This window comes from Leptosomus discolor, chromosome 5 (assembly GCF_034619465.1).
Source record: "Leptosomus discolor isolate bLepDis1 chromosome 5, bLepDis1.hap2, whole genome shotgun sequence".
NCBI classification, from domain to species: Eukaryota; Metazoa; Chordata; class Aves; order Leptosomiformes; family Leptosomidae; genus Leptosomus; species Leptosomus discolor.
In genome coordinates this window covers 71,150,616-71,171,428 of record NC_141395.1, presented here as the reverse complement: position 1 = coordinate 71,171,428, position 20,813 = coordinate 71,150,616, and the positions used below count along the sequence as shown (strand labels likewise).

The window sequence follows — 20,813 nt, the reverse complement described above, 5'->3', positions numbered from 1 at the left end:
CAAAAAGGACAGCTTTCAAGTGTCCATCTTCCTTCTTCATTTGGAAGAGTTTCAGTGACTCGCCACTCAGAGCACCAACTCTGAAAAAATCCTTTCATAAATCCTACCCCCATACTCACTTTTCAGAGACCTTCAGCTCCTCAGTCACAACCGAGGGCTTTCAGTCCACAAACCAGGTGGGTGATGGTATGACTGGCAATGCAACCAGTAAATCTTTTTAAACACAGTGAAAACATTAACGCATTTCATCTGCAAAGGATCAGTCAGCATAATCATGGTATGGTCAGGTGCTCTGGCATCCAGAAATTTCAAGAAAATAAAGGATTCCCCTAAATTTGTCAACAAGGAGACCTAAGAACCCCTCTGACCATTTTATCTTGTTGGAGGCAACATCCATTTGGGTGCTATCAGCAGGCAGCCCACTGACATAGTGAAGAGGAGGGGAAGAGCGGGAAAGGGAATAAGGGCCTGCAAGTGGGCCCAATGCATGCAGAAATCTGCCAGCAGGAGAAAGTCCCCGTAAGCAGAACCAAGCAGCTTTTTAAAAGAGTGTCCAAGTGCCAGGGATCCCAGTGCAGAAGTTGAAGGCCACAAAAAGGAGTCCTCAGTAGTGGTTGCTGGGCTCAGCTGGGCTCTAAGCAAACCACTTCCCCCTCCAGACCCTGCAGCAACTCCTGCTCTACTGCTCTATAAAAAGATCTGGATGACGTTTTCTCTCCCTCCTTTGCTCTGCCCATCCTCGTCCCCCCCACACCACCAGCCTCAGTGGACTTGTCTCAATCCTTGATTCGTTCCCTCCCCACCAGCTGGTCTCACCCACCAGGTCTTTGCCTTCTCACATCCAGTGAAACTGGTTGAGATTCAGATTTCTCCTTCTGCTTCCCCTTTCCTGTGCCAGCTTGCCTGGTGGTAAAGACAGTAATGGCTTTGCCCCAGAGCACAACTTTCCTGGAGTTTTTTGAAAACATCCAGTGTATTGCAGGGAAGAAATGTGTTCCCTCTCTGCAGAGTATTTGTGGAGCACATGCTTATGGCATCGGGATGCAGCACAGCTACCACAGCTGCCACCAGTACCGCCAGCCCCTGCCCTTGGCAGCTGGGCATCTCTTCCTTCCTTTTGATTTAAAAAGTCTTTCTCTTCCCTTTCTCCACCATAGCTTTCCTCCCTTTCATGGTTGTCTTTGGTGAGAGAAAATTAACAGCATGTTCTGCTGGCAAGTTCACATTTGGCCCTTTTGACCTCTGCTATTCCTGGGCATGGCTCACCAGTATGCTCAGATCAATGGGCATCAGCATCTTCTTGTCCCTGCCCAGCACTGTGGTGTCATTCCTTTCACTTGCTTTGTTTCCCTCCTGTCCGTTAAGCAAAAAGTTTAAAACCAGGCACTGGGCTTCAGAGTTCACGGTACAAAACATGAAGTTGATGGGACATCTCTGGCTGATCGTCCTCTGGGGAAAGCAGTTGCTTTGTAATCCAAGCAGTGTGAAACATCTCGAAAAACGTGCGCCCTTCCACATGTGCAACCAAAACACAGCAGACTTCCAAGGCAATGCTTCAGAGAAACTGAAGATCTCGTTTAGCCATCAAACACAACATCTCATCCAGAATAAAACAACCCCTTGAATTGTTTGGATAAGCTCTGGTTTCTACCAGAACACAGCTGAGCAATCGATGCTGCCAACTCTTTTTTTTTCCCCCCAGAAAACTGAGCTTGCAGCAGGGGCTATAAACAAGAAGCTCTGGGCTGTTTGTGTTAGCCTCTGGCTGCCTGCCCTTCTTCTTCTCTGTAGACACCCCCGGGCCTCCTACAGAGCTTTTCTATCTCCCCTCAGCTGCAGCTCTCGCAGGGAGAGGAGGGAGCAGAGACCCTGGAGTGCAAAACCGAACAAAGCTCAGCACAATCAATCGTTTCTACACCAGGAACATAGTTTTGTAGAAACCATCTCACAATGTCTAAATGACTGGGATTGGCAACAGCTGTCATATTGGTTTGTCCCTGCAAAAAAAAAAAAAAAAAAAAAAAAGAGAGGAATAGATATGGGGACATAATCTTTTCCAGCTGGACCAGGTCCATGAGGAGGCAGTGTGCGGGCATTTCCCAGTGTAGTACTCACCACGCTGTCCCCGTCCTCTTTCCCTTCTCTCTCCCATCTCCCCACTGATACCCTGCTGCTGCCTTTCCTCTCTCAGCCATGTTGGCTCCTCTTTGCCTTTTCCCCAAACTAAGCCAACGCATCAGAGCTGGGCAATAAAGGATGCTCATTTCAAAATGTGGTACCCCTACGAGAGCAAAGAGACAGAGGAGCCGGTAATTGTTCCCCACTGAGGCTGGAACAAAAATACTGCCAGAAAGAAGCTTTACCTCTACTTACTTATTTACAAACTGCTTGACTGACGTGTGATAACCAACTTACTGTGAACAGAAAACAGTGAACAACCTCTATGCTGACATAACTATTGAGCTATTGTCTGTGTTTCAGGCAGGGTGGGTTGTTATTCCTTGCAAAGAAGCAAAAATATGTCGTCAAGGACCTCTTCAGATCTGTAACAATTTGAAGCCTGAACATGTCTAAATGGCTGTCTTTTATGTGTTTTCTTAGGTGACGTGAATGTCTGGGGACACTTAGGATTCAAGTAGGCTTAGGAAATCAATGGGAGTTCAGCACCTAACTTATTTAGACTCTCTCAAAAATCCCAGGGGAATCTCAGCTACAAAGCACGACTCTTTGAGAGCAGTAATTATCCTAGAGCAACACACTTTTATTTCAGCCAACGATGCCGTCACGGGGAGCTTCTCGTAACCCATCACAGTCCAGATGCAAAGGTGTACATGATACTGGCTAGGATACCTAGGGACATGACTCCATAGCTGCTTTGCTTGCTGCTGACTCCATTCATGTTGCATAATGGTTTCTCACAGCAAGAAACCCTCTGATAGGTTTGGTTTTGTTGCTGAGTTGTTGCTGGACACGTTGGAGAACACATCTTAGAGATGACATATTTAGGCTTGTTGGGCTCTAATGCAGAAGAGCAGAGGGGGAGGGGAAGAAAGAGTAGAATGTAAGAATCATTGTTGAAATGTTTCCATGGCTAAATCTGCATTGGTGAATAAAAGAAGGCCAGGCACTAGTCCCCAAGGCAAATACATCCTCTGCTCAGGACTAGCAATGGTCTGGTCATGTCTACACTGCTGCAATAGGCTGCTGATCTTCTCTGGGCTCCCTATTTCATCTGTCCCTAAAGTCATGGCTTTCAGTTCAAGCTGCCTGAAGCGATGCTCAGGCTGGGTCGCTGCCCACCAGGATGGTTTCCCTGCAGCTGAAAACCAAGGAGAATGTGTTATATGACCTGAGATTTGTTCTGAGAGCACATGGAGGTGTTTGAGGGTGCAGAGCCCCAAGGACAGACCTGAAGGATTGTGCGTGGCCGAGGGAATCAGCCGTGGTGCAGTTTTGCCCAAACATTTTTGAAAACAACCCTGGGATTGAATATTGCTGTGGCAAGAGCTAGCTGGAGCAGTCAGCAGAAAGCTGGGGGGACCTAACTGTGAAGCAGTACACACAGCCCTAGGTTTGAGCTTGCTCTCTGGTTGCTGCTATGTATATCTTCAGCATTTCCCCAGGTCCTGGTAGTAGCGATATCTAGTATGTATCAACACTGCAGTGACTGCAATAGTGCAACAAGGTCGGTGTTTGCTAACAGTTGGTGATACCAAGAGAGCGATTGTTCCTGTACGTGGCCATGATGGACTGAAAGCCTTTTCCTGGCACTGCTCTTCTACAGCGCAAACAAGGTGATCAAAAACATACTTGTTCCAACGTTGCTACGGACAGTCACGCAGTATTTGTCTTCCTTTGCGCACATGGAAATGGTCAAACAGTTCTTGTTGGACTCCTGTTCTTGGCACACGTAGCACATAAATGAGTAAGCTGGAGGGGGGTGGGGGGAGAAAAAGCACATTACATGGTTTAGGTACCACAACACCTACAATCCAGATATCTCAATTTTGCTAGTTATAGCCTGATGAATGCTTGTGTGTGAATGGCCAGTGACTTTCTTTATCCCTTGACCCGTGGCAGCAATGTTAAATCCCTCTCTGTCTCGTATGTCTCAGACTGTGAAGTATTATCGATCTGTTTGCAATCTCTGGCAGCAGTAAATGTGAGTGGAATTCAAGGATTTGGGGTCCTTTATGATGGAGATTATTGCTGAGCAATAGCTCCTCTGTCCTGAGAGCTCTGCCACGGGAATTGCCAATTACTGCTCAGTTACTTCTCTTAGGCAGGGCTTGCCAGGGAGAACTTGAGGATGCCTGGGGCATTCTGAGGAGTTCGACAATGCCCGGTGTCCTACTTCTCTTTCATCTGGCTCAGAGACTACTGTTACATATCCTTTCTTGTGGTCTGATGCCACTACCTGAACTGGCCTAACCTCAGTCCTGGGAAGTCTGCCGAGAGTAGTCGGATGCTCTGTTGAACTTCTGTGTGCTACTGAAAGAGAAAGAATAAACGGGAAGTCTTAACCAAAAGTGTGGTTTAACTGGCCAGCGCACATTTGGTGGGATAATTCATACATCTGCAATACAGATACAGAAGGTGACCAGCAGGAAGGACAGGCAGCGATGAAGTGTCTTATCTGTCAAGAATATACACACTTGACCTCAAATTCAGAAGGTGATGGGATAGACCTCTACAAAGGCTCTGTAAAGTAATGATGAAACAGGAAGAAGAGTAAAACCACAGTCTGGATGAGAAACCATATCAAAGCGACTGCAAAACACTCCCCAGCTAGGCAGATTAGTTGATTTATAGGTTTTACAGTGGTGGTTGGGTTCTGAGCTGGTGAAATCACCCTGAGCAATGTGTTTCTGTGTGTAGAAGAGGGGAGGAGTTACTTTAAAAACACATTTTTTTGGAAAGGGAAGCATACATGCCACAGAATGTTTGCTAAGTTCCTAATAAGTCTGGGCACGGCCTGTCAGTATGGAAGGGGCAGAAAGCAGCTAGAGGATACATTCCTGCGAGTCAAGTTTTGCCTGATAAGAAGTTGGCAGTAAGAAAGTGGAAGGGCAACGTAGGTCAGAGAGACCATTAAATGAGAAGTTCCTGATGAAGGGAAGGGAAGGAAGAAGTTATCAACTCTTGATGCTCAGAGGGCCGTAACACTGTGTAGCTTTTTTGCTTCATTCATCACTAAAAAAGTTGAATCTTCATGTACAGTGTAGAGAAGATATAATAAGGTTTCACCAAAATTTTTGGCACAATCTTGAATGATGTTGTTATGAGCAAGCCCAGTAAATCCAACTAGTGAAAATGCAAAAAAATGGGTGTAAAGCCGGGCATGAAAACACCTTCACAGGGTAGTTGGCAATGGTCATTTGTCAAACCAATTGGAGCAATGCAACTTGTAAGGTTCTCCAGAGCTCTGCTGTGAGCTCAGGTCTATACAGTATCATCACTAGTGACAGTAGGGATGGGATAGAGAATGCACATCACATTTTCAGAAAATGCCAAGGACAAAATAGCTGAAAACATACTGTAAGTAGAGTTCTAAGTGATTTTGACAGATGGATGCAATTAAAAAAGAATGGATGCCGTTCAATAAAGAGAAATATGTTACACTAAGGTGAAAATTAACCACATAAATGTAGGATGAGCAACAACTGGTTGAGTTACAATTAAGAACTGCAGTATAACAGCAGGAGTCAACCATGTCACACTACAGCGATGAAAACAAAAGTCACTCGAGGGAACACAGGCACCAATGTCATGTGCAAGATATGCAAAGTGGCCTTTCCACTCTGGCAAGGCCTCAGCTGGAACACCAATGGTCAAATCTGTATGCGGCACTTCAAAAAATACGCAAAGCATTTGGAGAGAGACCAGAGGACAAGGAGGAGAAATGGTCAGAGATCTTGAAATGACCTTGTAGGAAAGGTTGGAAGCATTTAGTTTATTTATTATAAATGAGAAAATGCTGAGAAAAGACACAGTAACCTTCTTCTTGCAAGTAAAGCAAGCTGCAAAGAAGAAAGTAATAGACTGTTCTACACATCCTATGGTGAGAACACAAGAGAACTGTACAAAAAGAGTTGTTAAGAGATATTAAGGCTAACTTTTTAAAAGGATGAGAGTCTGAGCAATTCCAGGCCATGGAATCTTTGTTGAAAACTTTCAAGGACACATTAGATAAACATCTGCCTGGTTTGGTCCAGCATTGGAGAAAGGAAAAGGATCATGACCTTTGAAGCTTTCTTCTGGACTTAATATATCTATAGCAGTGAGTACAGGGATGCACATGGCAACAGATCCTCTTTGGTGGGCTGAGACATACACAGGTTTGATCAAAAGTTGCTTATTATGGTCTTGAATGGGACCCCAGATGCATGAAAAGGATCAAATAACAGTTATCTCCAAGTTTTCCTTTGTCTCTGTATGAGGCCAGAAAGCTGAGATCTCTTACTCTCGAATGTGAAAGCCTTGATATTAGAATTACTAGCTTTCTCTGATCTAGACTAGGCTACAGAAAGGTAAAAGACTGGTTAAGTCCGTTTCAAAGCTGATGCCAATTTAAAACGGCATCAGCATACTACAGCAATAGGTTATCCCACAATGAATGTGTGCTACCAGAGTCTTAGATCTGTATTAACTTTCCACTTCATCCCGGGTAACTCTGAGGATGTTTTCTGGGATAATTACTGTCTTCTGTCCTGATTGTGTAACTGGAATTATGGGCACAAAATCCTCTCTTTTTTTAGAATTGAGTACCGTTTTCCCCACCCCAAAACTTGCTGAAACTTCTGATCTTCCAGCCGTGCTGCAGAACCATCTGTCTAAAAAATGTAGGAGTAGGGGGTTGATACATGAGAGAGCAAGAATAATTAGATGCCTCTTTTGCAACCCCTGCTAGATATGTATCATGGTTTCTGGGAAACCAGCAGGCGTGGGGGAAATATTGGCAATCTGGTCATTATTCCTACGTGCAAGCAGCAATGTAGCAACACATGCGTATCAGTCCCAGAAGGAGGACACACATTCAGAGTACCTCAGACTTCCCTTTGGGAGAAGGATGCCCTTGACATGACATAGGCACAGAAAAGCTCGTTCACCTCTGTCTCTGATTTAATCTACAGAAATTCTCACTTGTGCGTTTCCTATGGAGCAAGAAACATGGCAAACCACGTGTCTTGCTACAGTGGAGGAAGCAGCAGTACAGAAAGGTCTGTAAAATGCTCAAAAACTGATATGGATAGAAAAAAAAATGTTTCGTTGTGCGTTCTGGCACTTCTGACTCGCATCATTTGGGATGATCCCATAGATCACTGCATGGGTATAACCTGGCATCTAACGCCGTACCGTTACAGCTCTGTCACTCAGGAAAGAAGAATTAGTTTATCAGGATCTTATTTCTGCAGCAAATTGTTAATCAAGATGCAAAAAGAAATTGGTGGCAGCATGGCTGCAGCATTGCAGGACTGCAAAATTGGTGACAGCCCTCTCAATTTTTGCCACAAGACAAGTTTTCACCATCTTCTCTATAAACCTTAACTAGTAGCAGCATTAGAGGCTCACCTTGCTCCACACACAGGACGGCAGCCAACAAGGTGACAAGAGTAGTCTTCATCTCCACCAGATCCTCTCCACCGGACTGGGAAGACTGTTTGGAGGACAGGTTATATACCTTTTGAATGGCAGCAGTTTTACAGGTTCCAGATGGCTCACGGGTGGACATGAAATCAACCCAAGGGTGTGTGTAATGTGCATGTGGGAGTTCTCCATGCTGGAGCTCATGGAACAGCCTGGCACCTTGGGGAAAAGTCATTTTAGCAATACATTTCTTGCTCTTCTGGTCATGTGGGTGATGGGAAATGAGGATCTGCTCTCCTCTTGAGTTTCTTCCTTTCCTTCCTCCCTGCAGAAGCAGCAGCTTCACTGATGAAATAGCGGAGCCTGGAGGCACAGGAAGATAGTCCTGGCAGTGCATTTTTCTAATCCCTTTGGATAGTCAGTGCATGATGTACCAGGGTTCATACCATTCATTTTCTTTAATTACTCCACAGTACCAGAAGCTCAGACTCTCAACTGGCCTACACTGGTTTATCTGCAATAAAATCAGTGTATTTTAAATGAAATTAAATGAAAATTAAATGAAATTAGCTAATGGTTAGTCAAACAGAAGATTTTCCTCAAATTTTCATGTCAGTCTTAATTTCTTTATCAATTTTCCATTACCTGTAGTTAATCCCTCTGCATGTTCCTCTCTTGGTTGTAATTCTCAAATACTTTATACACTTCTTATTTAATGAAGTTTTGCTTCTATTTCAGGGGTCCTTTAGAGGGTCTGCTTTTCTCCATGCCCAACAATTTCTGGAAATCAGACTTCCATTTACAATACCACGAATTGGCATCCTGGAATTGCTGCTCTACTTCGAAAAAAGCCATCTCTCAAACTGTCTTTTTTTCAATCTCTCCTCTTAAATCAATCTACTTTCTTCTATTCCTCTGTGTTGCTCTCCTCTGCATTTCATAAAATCTGTTTCTGACATTCTGGGAAATAGACTCTAATACAAGATGCATCTTGTTAGAACGCAAGCTGCCATCTCAACGGAGCTTCTTCCAAAGTGAGATTAGTCCTGGACAGCAGGTAGCAGAATGTGCAAAAGAAAAAATTGCCAAAACCCCCTTTTGCTGGCCATTACGGAATAACTTGACAGGCAGTTACCTAGAAGTAGCCATCGGTGGGGTATTTTTGTCTGTTTCTAATATGAATCATTCCAATACTTGATGATTTCCTTATCCGTGTGAGTTTCTGAAACTTTTTTAGGCCTTTCTAAACTGCTGCTAGAATGACATCATCAGGTGGTGAATTCCAGAGTTGTTCAAGCCCGATGTCAAAACAGACATCCCTGCTCTTGTGTTTGGAGGTTGTGAGGTCAGCAGGGGACACGCTGGTGATGATTAAATGGAGCCTTCTGCCTTGCAGAGGGCAATTCAGTTTACTGCCCATGTGCTGTAGTTGTTCTTCATAATTTGTGGGTGTGTCCTCTTGCTGGTATTTTGCAATGAGGATAAAAGGAAGCAACCATTTTTTTCTTTTTTTCAGTCCTATTCATTATCCCATAGACTTCTGTTATATATATATATTCCTTTTCCCTTCCTCCATGAATAAAAGAGTAACTATTGCCATATACCTATTTGCTTCACCAACATCCATTTGTTTCTACATGAACCTTCAGGCAATAGGAAGTTGGCTCAGTGCAAGTCATCTCTGAAAGACAGTAGTGAGGCTAACGTGTCCCCAGCGTTGCCAACAAAGGTGTGCTAAGGAGAGAAATTTGAGCAGGAAACAAGCTCTTCTATGTCAAACAGCGACGTGGGAGCTGTCCCCAGTACATTATCGTGTTTGTTAGTACCCAGGCGTACTGCAATGCTGGAGACCGCCCACTTCCCAGCGACTGTGGAAAGCAGTAATTTTGCAGCACAGTGGCTGGATCACAGTGATTCCTTCTTTCTCAAGAGGACAGATTATGAAACTCAATGGAGTCAGAGGCAACACTTAAGCAGGTGGCATAGGGAGGGTGTCTTCTGCTGTCCAGTATCACTGCCTTCAGCCTGGAGGAGGGCCTGGAGCAGGCAAGCCAGGGACATCAAGTGAGAAGTAAGATTGAGGAAGCCTGCAAAAAATGCAAGGAAGCTGAGTCACCTCTGTAGAATAATAGCTCATCACTCCCCACTCAGGAAAACTAAAATGGACCTCAAAATGGAGCCATGAGTTGGCTATATGACAAGAGAGCAGCAGTTAATTTTGAAAGTGGGTTGCTTTTGTCACTTTCCGTGGATTCCAGAAGCTTTTTAGACCCAGTGAAGACTTTACTTTGATCTTTTGCACCCATCTTATCTCTTTCTTTGTTATTGATTCACTGGGTGTCAATTGGATTTGGGCAAATAAGCAGAGAGAAGGGGAAGACATTTCGTGTTGTGAGGAAAAGACAGCCAAATTATTTGAGGAGAGCAGAAGGCAGCATAGGTCCTTCAGAATCAGAGGTGATAGAGCCCTGAGTGAGGGAAAATAAGGGCCAAAGTTAAACCACCTCCTCCAGATGCCTAATTTAGGCAGGGCAAGTCTCCCTTGGCTGATTCAGTTCCTGGCACAGAGCACCAAAAACTGAGCTCTTAGATAATCCACGCGGAGAGAGCCAGCCACCTCCCAGGAGCAATCCCAACAATTCGAATGAGATGCTCATCTTCTTCATGAGAGCCCTCCAGGCATCCCAGATGTCTTTTTCCGGCAGCTCACTGCTCTCATCCAAAGAGTATGCAACGATGGGAGCCAACGAATAAGAAACCCTGGGAGGAGAGATGTGGAATTAGGCAGCAGCATCTGCATGGGAGATGTCACATCAGGATTTCTCAGGAAGGCTGGCAGAGAGGAGCCTCCTCTTATACAATACCCATTGCTAAGGGAGGGTTCACTAAGAGAGCTTTCATGGGTTTAGGACGTCCTGTGCCTCAGGGCTCCAGATAAGGACCATGTTATGAAATTTGAGATGTGGGTCAATCTTTGGCCCACGTGGATGGGTTGTGTGGTTGGGCAGTAGGGAATGCAAAACCTATAGGATCCGGGAGAAACCAGGCAAGAGGGAGGCAGGCTGGGACCCATGGATGGGGCTGCTCCCTTACGGATGGGACTCCTGGCTTGCCAGTGCTGTTCATGACTTCTCCATGCAACAGCCATAAGCAGAGCATTAAACCCTCCAAAGCAGAAGCAGGCTCTACCATGTGCCTTTTCCCCCTTTCCCCAAGCATTTTTATACCTTCCTTCATGTGCCAGGTTCCCTCCCAGACCAAAACAGAGGCATTTGCCAAGTTCAGGCAGCACAAGACATGACCTTATTTTAAACCTGGATGCCAAGGACAGGCCTATGTTCACAAACTCAGCAGGGCAAGACCTGGGGCAGTACAAGCCCCCAGCTTGCCCTTTGCCTGTGCCAACCAGAGTTGTCCCTAAGAAATCCTAAACCTGTGGATGGCAAAGGCTGAAGACTACTTCAAATAGTTGAGTTGTTACCACCTTATGATCTGGGTGTGGGGCAGAGTATGGCCATCCAAGGCCACAGAACGGTTCTTGGCTCATTTGAGGTGTTCAAATGCGTGTGCCGCTTGAATATCACTAAATCTGGCAGGAGGGGAAGAAAGGTGAAGAGAGTAGATTGAACAGAAGACTGGAGCCAGCTCAGCTGGTGAATGGCAGTGCAATACAAACCGTGAGGACAACGGAGAGTGTCATGGCTAAAGATGGAGTATCCTTGCATTTGCACCGAGGAGAAAAAAATTAGCTGAGGGTCTAGCAAGAAAATAGAGGTTGGAGGTAAAGCTTGGACTAAGACTGGATGAAGAAGCCAACAAGGAAGGCTGGGAAAGAAAACAGCCAGGGAGTGCGTAGCTGGGCGTTGGATGTGGATGGGAGGAGGAGTGGACAAGAAAGGATAGGAGCAGGTCAGGGTGAGCTGGAGCCGTGAGACTGCATTTCCTTTGCAAACCTGTTATAAAGATCCCGCTGTTTCCAAGTGGTGTTGTTCCTCTGCTCTCGGCAAATATCCAGCAGAGTGAGCAAAGCGTGTAGCTGCTCTCCCTGTGCAATGAGTCTACAGAGAGAAAACCAGCTGGGTGAGCTGCACCCAACTAATTACCCTGGGACTTCTTTGCTGGGGTAATTCTAGTAGAGAGCTTCTTCAGCTCAGGAGAAAGCATTTCATCCTCCTGTGACTCACTTCAGAAGGGTCTGAGTGAGCAAATCTCTTGTTCCTAAGATTATCCACAAGAAAGGTCAGTGCAGGGGAATGAGTTCTTTCAATTTTAACCATGATAACAAACTTGACTAACAAACATAAAAGATTTCTTTTCAAGGTTAATATTTTGTTATAGATGAGGCAGAAATTTCCAGGCTCCAGCAGACACACAGTAGAAACTAGCTGTCTTTTCTGATGATTTGCCTTTAAGCACCATGCAAGATGCTTTTCTCCCCTTTCAGAGTAATCCATAATGCATATAAAGCAATTTCCACTGGAAGATCTTAAATCAGTTTAAAGAAAACTTAATGCTCAAGATCCCTTCACGTTGGGTCCTGCCTTGTCCCCTCTGTTTGCCTGCTGGAGAGCTCAACGGCCGTTTCCTTTCAGCCAGCTGACCCAGAACAGAAAATGAAAGCAAGTTAAATAGAATACAGTTTACTCTGAATGGCGCCACAAAAATTACACTTCTGCCAATGCAGAAAAAAAATAAAATCTGGGGAGAGGCTTCCTGAAGTGAATGCAAAGCAATTGCAACGTATTTCAGCATTATTTTGATTTGATTTGCAGACTTTAATGCCTCCACTTTCGTTGTTGCTAACACGGGTGCATCCAGCCACTACACCAAATGTACCACACCACACAGTCACACAGTAGAATAAAATAACACTTTATTGTGCCTGGCTTCTGTTTAACAGCTATAATATTAAAGGCTTCCTCAGAGCAAAATGGTACGGGGCAGAAAATGGTATAAAGGGAAAAATGGCACAGGAGAATGGGAGGGGCAAAATGAAAGGGAAAAAACTGCATGGAGTTATAAAGACCGATAGTAGGAGACATGGTGACTATATGGCGCCCTTCTGCATGTGCAGGGCTCCCCATCATGCCTTTCTCTTCCAAACACCATTTTGAGGTAGGGCTGTGCTCTTGTGCCTTGTCATCAGAGCATGGAAAGAGCAAAATTCTTTGCTAATGGGATGTGACCTTCCAGGTAGGAGAAACAGGGTGGCATTCTGTACAGATAAGAGTTTGATCCCTTGCAATGCAAGGCCAAGCAGCTCCTTTACCCACCGCCCAGCCACTTTAAAAACCCAGCCGGAGGATGCAGGCGAGACTGGCCAAGATGCCAAGAGCTATCACAGTGTAGCTGGTTTTCACACTGCTGGCACCGCTGACGTTGCACAGGGAAGTCTCACAGCAGCTGGTAGCAACGCCAGCTATGCCGATATTCAGGTCAATTGTTGGGCAAAATGCAGAACATTTCTTGGTAATGCGCTGGTTACGGTTGTTGCCTGAAGTGGGAGAGAGAACAGGTTTTTTGTCTTGTGTATTTTTTACAAACATCAATGACAGACTGGGAGTGCAATATCCAGTGGGGAATACGTTCTTCTGTACTTATTGCTGTTGGCTTTCCCTTGGTCTTTGGCACACTGCATCATTATTTGTGTATGTGTGACCTATGGAGACCATCTCCAGGCCTTAAGATTCCTCTGCTGTTTTCAGGGCCAACCTAGGACAGGAATTTGGAGAACTAATGCGTTTGTACAGTGCAAGACTGCAAGATGTCATTGTCACCATGTCTTGATATTGCCCCTTCCAGAGTACCAGCCCTTTCCAATTCCACCACCTCATGAGCATATATATGAGCTTGGAGGTGAGACATGGGGTTTGCACAGAGAAAGCCTCTCTCTTCCAGTGTCTCCCTCTCCTGGGTGTGTTTAATCAGCAGTGCAGTATTGTTACAATATATTGCAACAGAGAGGGGCTATGCTGAGTGCCCACCTGCTGCAAGATTTGCTCTTCTTGTGCTGTGATCCTCATTAATTCTTCCACCACACCTCATGGTGGGAGGAGATTGTGCAGTCAGCCTAACCTGAACCCCCATCTTGTCGTCAGCGCCTTAGAAAACCTTCATACTTACCCAGTCCTGTGGTAGAATAGGTTGTGAGACAGTACTTCTCATGGTCAGAGCATGTGGTTGTACTGAGGCAGTGTATGTTGGAAGATGCATCTTTGCATGAGAAGCACATCAAAGAGAAAGCTGCAAAAGAAGCACACAACACCCATCAATCACCTCTAGAAATATCCACAGGAGCACAAAACTGGCGGTGCTGGTGCACACAGAGGATCTGCCAAGCCCAGCAGCCACAGGTTGCCCTCCTGGGCGTGTGAAACTTGTCCCCAGTGACTCTCCTGGATCCAAAATACATTAAGCTCAGATTTCGGACACTGATGTGTGTTTATTTAGCAGCCCTCAAGGGATCTTCCTTCTGGATACTTACTTGAGTCTCCCTTTAACCCATTTAAACATCTGGCATCCCCAGCGTGCTTTTGGAGAGAGCGCCCCGGTCTACTACCATTTGCAGTGTGAAGCTCTTATGGTTTCTTTCCCACCTGGCTCCTCCAAGCCTCAGTTGCTGGCCACTAGTTTTTGTATGGAAAGAGACCAGTGGATTCCCATTCACACTCTTTCACATCCTCTTCAAGTCATCTGAAGAGTCCTGGCCTGCACATTCTTTCTCAGAGCATACAGACCAACAGTGAATTATTTTTAAAATCCTTTTGAATACAAAAAGAGAGACACACACCTGATACTAACCCCTCTGGCAATACTAGGCATGAATATTTTGCTGCATGCCCCTACAACATGTCTCAAATGAAGGACAAGTGACCTAGATCTGCTTCTCAGTGTTTTCTGGGAAGATGGATGCTTGCATTTAGCTGGCTCATTTTCAGAGCTCTTCTGTGCCAGGAGGCAATCTTGGACCTGTAGAAGGCAGGACTCAGCAAACCATCCCCTTGGCTACAGCAGATTCCTTTTTACAGCCATCCGTGGGCGATGGCTGCCTAACACTACAAAATGTGTACATCTGTAACACTGTGCCTCTGCAAAGCGCTGTGTTAATATGAGTGAATGAAAACAGCTTGCACTCAAGTAAGCTGAAGCAGTCATTCACAGCAAAGAGATCCTTGGGGAAGGTTTCTTTGCGTGATAAGGGGAATTTCCTACTCATCTGTTTATCTGGAGCAAACACTCCTAGAGTAATGTCACCCACAGAGGGTTAGACTCATTCTCCTCTTTGCCAGGCTGTCCCTACCTATGTCCAGTTAATACCCATCTTATTCTTCAGCACTGTCCTTCGACTGCACTCCTTGCTCTTTGTCTCCCTCGCTCTTCTCCTTTGACAGAGCTCCTTTGCCTTTGTTAATGCCTTTGCCAGCAATGTCCCAACCTCATTGCTGCCCTTGTTTGAACTTAGACAAGCTCATCTGGCCCAAACAGGCTCTCTGCTCCTTAGCGTCCTACTAGCCCAGACTTGGCCCCAGCTCAGACCGTGACCCCAGGTGACCAGGGTCACTATTTCATAAGAAGCCACAAAAATGCCTTTTAGGGCACTATTCATCCTTCCTTGTCTCTGTGGAAACTGTCTTCTCTCCCCACTCCAGCTAACAGCCCCTTCACCCTTTCCATGGCCACCCAGCACTGACCTTCACTTTCCTCTTGTGGTCCGTAGTCCTCACAGTTCCTACTCTGTTGTCCTTCACTGAGGAGCAGCTAGCAGAGGACACAGAGGCCAGGCAACTGGGCTTGTAGTGACTCAGATCCCACCTCCCCCTGTTCCCATGCTCAAAACCCTTATGTTTTCAAAAGCCTCAGACCTGACACCTTGGCTCACTCTGACTTGACACCAAGACTATTACAATTTCCTTCCTGCCTTGGTCATCTCCATCTATAGAACCTCTCAGCTGTCCTGCCTGGCTCTCGCATTCAGTATTGTCATGACATTGCAGGCTAATTTTTTTTTTTCAAGTCTGGGACCTTCCTTTAAACCATCTACACACAAAGTGGTGTGGCTTCATTCTCTTTTCTTATGTAAACCCCATACAGGTACATTTCTGCTCCACCCCACTGGGAACCACCCTTGCCTCCCAGAATAACCGTACACTAAAACAGAGTCCCCAGACTGGGTTTTCCAGATACGTAGCTCATTTTATTCCTTAATTAATGCAGCTTCTTTAATCAAGCCTATTCCATGAAAAACTTCCTGCATCTATGCAGGAAAACAGTGGAGCTTGTGCATGCCCAAGTCCTCTTTCATCCCAACCTCCCAAAGCTGCTGATTTCAGAATCCAGTTGCCCTGGGACCCTTCTAGGCAGCAGAGGTGGCAAGCACGTGCAGAGGTGATTTTGCCAACCTCTCTCTGTGCTCAAGAGGTTTCTCTCTCACTCACCATTTGCTATAGGGGACTCTGGAGGCATATGGGCTCCTAACATGGTAGCTCAGTTAAGACCGTGAAGTCAGGTAGGACAATTTTGTTCATGTTACTGAAAACCACTTCTGATTTTATTGCATCTGTTGAGATACCTGTTGCAATGGGGGCTGAGTGGGGAAGGGAACAGTATTTCTTTCAAAGTGTGCCACACTCAGGATGCAAACCTGAGGTTAAGCCAGGCTGCCTTTGGACGTCTGCACCCAGCAAGACCTCTGCTCCAACTGAAAAAGAACATTCCTCAAGGAAGATTTTCATGGTAATATTCCGAGCCACCCAGATAAACAACTTACACAGGTAAAACGTTAGCAAGTGCCAGCAGATGCAGGATTTACACCACTAAAATCAGCCAGGTTCAGGTTTAATTAGAACAGCAACTAGCCTTCTGGCTAGATCGCAAAGTGAAGTGGTGCTGCTTGTGTGTTAATTTTCACTGACTTCTTTGGCAAGTTTGCTGTCTCATTACGTGATCTTTCTAAAAACCGTGATTACAGTTGATAAGCTGCAGGAACGTTTTATTACCTTCAACTTTCTCAACCCTGTTGAGCACAATGATTCAGCACATGCCAAGTTTAAAGCCTGTGAAGTCCCACAGCAAGAATATTTACAGCCTCAAATTAAGTGTGAGCCTGAGTGCTCTGCTAAACCAGGACCAGAATGGCCAGCAATTTGCAGGTAAAACCCTACGGCAAAGCCTGAGAAAAATTCAGTTTGCAATAAGGCAAAAGCCACCTGAGCTGAGAGAATCAACTATTCCCTTGAAATAATCAGAGGGATATTCAGGGCTGCACCCTCTGTTCCTTGCCTGAGCCACAGCCCACCACTCTGCAAACATGTCCCAGAGGCACAGGCAGCGGTCCTTGACAGAGTCCAACCAGGCAAAGTTAAAGTACAGGTTCCCAGTGTGTCCTTCCCCAAAAAAACAGTTACCAGAATGAGAATGGGACTCTGCATCTCCATCCCAGACCCGTGACCCACATCAGCAAAGTTACACCTCAAAGCAACAAGCTGCAAGAAAGACACGGGAGCCAGAATTGCATCGTCTGGTGGCATAACCATCTCTACCAATTTAGGTAATGATGGTTTGTAATTGCAACCAATAAAAAAGCAAGTGAAAAAAAAAATTTATCAGGCTGTAGTTAGTTATATGTCCAACCTGCAGCTTTATTGCACATACCGCCCTCTCCCTGTCCAGCTCTGTAGACCCCTCAACTAACCCTCCTTCTCATAGAGCTGCACCAAGGGCTCTCAGCTGCCTACACTGAGCCACTCCAAGGGTTGGGCTGGGACTCCACGAGGTAGGTGAGGTGGATAATTCATCCACTGTTTCAGCTCCTCCACATCCTTCCAGCTTCTGGTCTGGATACATCCCCTGGCTTCTTATCCTGTGGACTGGAATATTGTCTAGAACCTGATGACCCTTCAGCTTTACCATTCATGCTGCAAAAGCCCCTTGTCATCCTGCCATCTCAAAGACAATGCGCCAACTCTGGGGGTCTCACTAGTGCAAAGCAATCCTTGGAGACTCACCGCTCTCCGTGCACAGGGCTATGATGAGCACGACAAGAAGAGAAGTCTTCATCCTTTATAGGTCTCGCAGCCTCCAAAACAAGCAGGACTCACCCAGGGCAGGTTTTATACCTCTGCAGTGTTTGCTTTGATGCTAGGATAATAACTACAGGGTTGCTGTGTCAGATGGTGGATAATTGAGAGTAACGTGTCAGTGCTTGTATGTGGAAGTATGCTTTGTTGGAAATCTAAACAGGCGTATGTTCTCCCCCCGCTCATTCTTTTCCTAGTTGTTTCACAATGCAGCTTGTTCATCTGGTGTTAAGTATGCAACAGTTTCTAATTCTGGAAGTGGAGGAAAAGCAAAACATGAGAACAGAGCGGTGTCCACATGAGAAGAGGAATGTTTTCTTTTCCAGGTCAGCTTGGGTCTCAGAGCAGGCTGCATCCTTAAAGACCCTATCCTCGCACGCAGTTTTAGTGCATATGGAAATTGATTGAATTTAAAATTGAAATTGGGATTGAAACTTCTGTAAAATGTCTCCCAGGATTGTCAATACAGCTAGATCAGAAGAGCAGTATCTTTCCACTGCAGTTCATAGGGGACCAGACATCATTTTCTGCAGGCCTTTTTTAAGACAGCAGTTCAAAATCATAAATATTTCTGTTAAAAAACCCAGACATTTTATAAGAGGGAAAATGTTATCTTATTAGAAAATAAATTCCACTGGGCAATGAAAATGACCACTTCAATTAAAAAATAGAAATAATATCCACTCCCATCACATTGAACAAACTGTGATTTTTTTTCACAAATTACAAAAAATAAATGTCAAGGAGGAAAAAACAAAACAGTTAAAGCATGGAGAATGAGGACTTGCCTGATCAAGGATTTCAACTCATTAAGTCTTCAGAAAAAAAAAAAATTATTACCAGCCAAAATTATGTGAAATGCCAATAGGAGTACTCCACTGGATTTCCATATGGTGTTCTTTATTCCTCCTTTTTTATCATATTTCATCCTATTTCCCTGTATAAAATCTGAATCTTTCCCATCTTCTTCTGATTGCTGTTGATTTTAACCTCCACAGTTGTCTTTCTGCCATCTAGTCATGTGGATGGAGGCACCGCCCCAGAAATGGTCCAGCTGGATCCTTTTCATATAACACTCAGAGCTGCAGGAGTAACCTGCGTGCCCCGAGCCTCTGCCAGCAACACTGCCCCTTGCTGCTCTCCATCTGTTTTACTTCCCTTCTATCTTAGTCTCAAAGTTGTTCGATTTTCCATCTCCCATTAAATATTTGGGCTTCCAATATGACCCACCTACAGTCATTACCTCACTGAAAAGGCATGCCTTGTTCTTGAGGTGATGCAAGTCTTTCCAACACCTCTAAATTGGGCATATAAATATTGTTAGCACAGAGACCTGCATGACTAAGGTGATGAAATTTCTGCTTTCTCAATACGTAGAGCATGAAACTCAGTTGGAATAGAGGTGGCAATTAACCAAGAAAACTCAAAGGAAGGGCGTTGTTTGGCTTCATAAGGCCAATGTCTCCGTAAGGCACCAGGTGGGAGGAAAACAGAAGCTGGCACCCTCCATACCAGGCAGTGAAACCCTCTCTTCCCTATGAAATATTTTATTTTCCCCAGTCCAGAAGAGACTTCAGGAGTCTTTATTGGTAAATCAACTTTTATTGCTGACGATTTGAGGTAATAGCAGAAAAGGGGGCCTCTAGTCACAAAGCGATGCCATTCTGCAGCCCGTTCGTTGCGCTGCAGAGGCAGCCCACATTCGGATTTATTTCAGCCAGCAGCATCCATTAACAGGTACAGAAATAGCAGCTCAGCTAGGCACTTCCCCCCCCCCCTCCCTTGTAGTCTCATCCAAGCAAAAACTAAAATATCTCATGTCTCTTGCAAGCTGCTGAGATTTTGAGATGGCAAGGCTGCATTTCTTAAAGGAGTGATTGCAAAATTTCTGACAGTCGAGATTTTCCATTAGATGGGCCTGCACAGTTCCATCTGGTCCCATATGTCCCTCTGATATTAATGTTATCTCCATCCCTCACCAGTGCCAGGTGAGATAGATCGAAAAGAACCCATAGATGTAGAAAGGACACAGATGATTAGGGACTAAGGCAAAGAAGAACATGATACCACAGTTTACAAGCATTTAGAAGCTATGAACTTCAAGAAGATTTTGGAAAGAGTAACAGGGGATTTAACTGAGGGTGGAGGATGGGGTGGAAAGACCTATTTCCCTTGACACAATTGCTGAGTGGAAAAGGAAGAAGAGTGTTTTGCTCATCTTGGTTGAAATTGTCATGTGAGAAGGGCAAAAAACTTCTTTATTTTGGTGAAAACATGCAGTTTTCGTGAAACAAAAGCTGAAGTTTAAAAGTAACTGTGAAATTCAAATGTTTTTACTAAACGTGGATTTTCAAGTTGGCCAAAAGTTTTGAGAATCATTTCCTATATTATTATGATTAATATATAGGAAAAGCGATGGGAGAAGTGGTTAAAAAGAAGTGCAAAACCCCAAGTTTCTGTTGGTCCCTCAGCACAGAAGTGCTTCAACACTACAATTCTTCAGTTAGCCCGTCTTGTATTTAAATAAATAGCAGAACACCCTCCTTGCCCAGAAATTAAATCTTTATAGGATGATTAAATCCCTAATCCCATCTTCACCAGTGCTGCGGTTTCTCCCCGTTGCACAGAAACACAGGCACTTTGCAGCCTGTCTCGAGCGCTGGTGGAGCAGGACTCCCCTCAAATCCAGATGGGATGCAAACATCAGAGCTTTTTTTCCTGGTGCCACTTCCATCCAAGCACTCTTGAAATGCAGCACTGCACTTATAAACTGCTCATTTGGGAATTACACACCCTCCAGCTCCAAAAGTGTATGTATTTTGCCTATTTTAGCTATAGTTCCACACCCCCAAGAGCTGCAGGGGATCTCCACCCCTTCTCCTCCATCCCCAAGCCTGGAAATGCAGCAGTAACAGAAGAAAGGGAAAGAGCAGAGACCTCCCCACCAGATCAGACACTCATAGCCTCTGTCAGGCTCTTTCTGCCCATTTCCACTGTCCCTGCAGGAAAGTCACAAGCGATTTCTCAACAGCAGCATCTTCTCCAAGCAGGTGCAGACGTCTCCTTTCCATGAGGACAGATTGCAGCAGCACCATCCTCATCTCGGACATCTCCAGCATCTTAGGGTGGGACCTTTACCTATTTTAAAAG

At 45.1% G+C, this 20,813-nt stretch overlaps 2 protein-coding genes across 2 annotated transcripts; both read right to left on the bottom strand.

Moving 5' to 3' along the window:
* Positions 1 to 2,806: 2,806 nt before the first annotated feature.
* Positions 2,807 to 7,624, bottom strand: LOC104342861 (lymphocyte antigen 6E-like). Its single transcript, XM_009946585.2, has 3 exons — positions 7,573 to 7,624; positions 3,811 to 3,930; positions 2,807 to 3,018 (listed from the first exon to the last, which is right to left on the bottom strand). The coding sequence occupies exons 1-3, from the start codon at positions 7,622 to 7,624 to the stop codon at positions 2,807 to 2,809; spliced, it is 384 nt and encodes a 127-aa protein (XP_009944887.1).
* Positions 7,625 to 12,872: 5,248 nt separating this feature from the next.
* On the bottom strand, positions 12,873 to 17,643 carry LOC104342859 (lymphocyte antigen 6E). Its single transcript, XM_009946584.2, has 3 exons — positions 17,592 to 17,643; positions 13,711 to 13,830; positions 12,873 to 13,081 (listed from the first exon to the last, which is right to left on the bottom strand). The coding sequence occupies exons 1-3, from the start codon at positions 17,641 to 17,643 to the stop codon at positions 12,873 to 12,875; spliced, it is 381 nt and encodes a 126-aa protein (XP_009944886.2).
* Between the last annotated feature and the right edge of the window lie 3,170 nt (positions 17,644 to 20,813).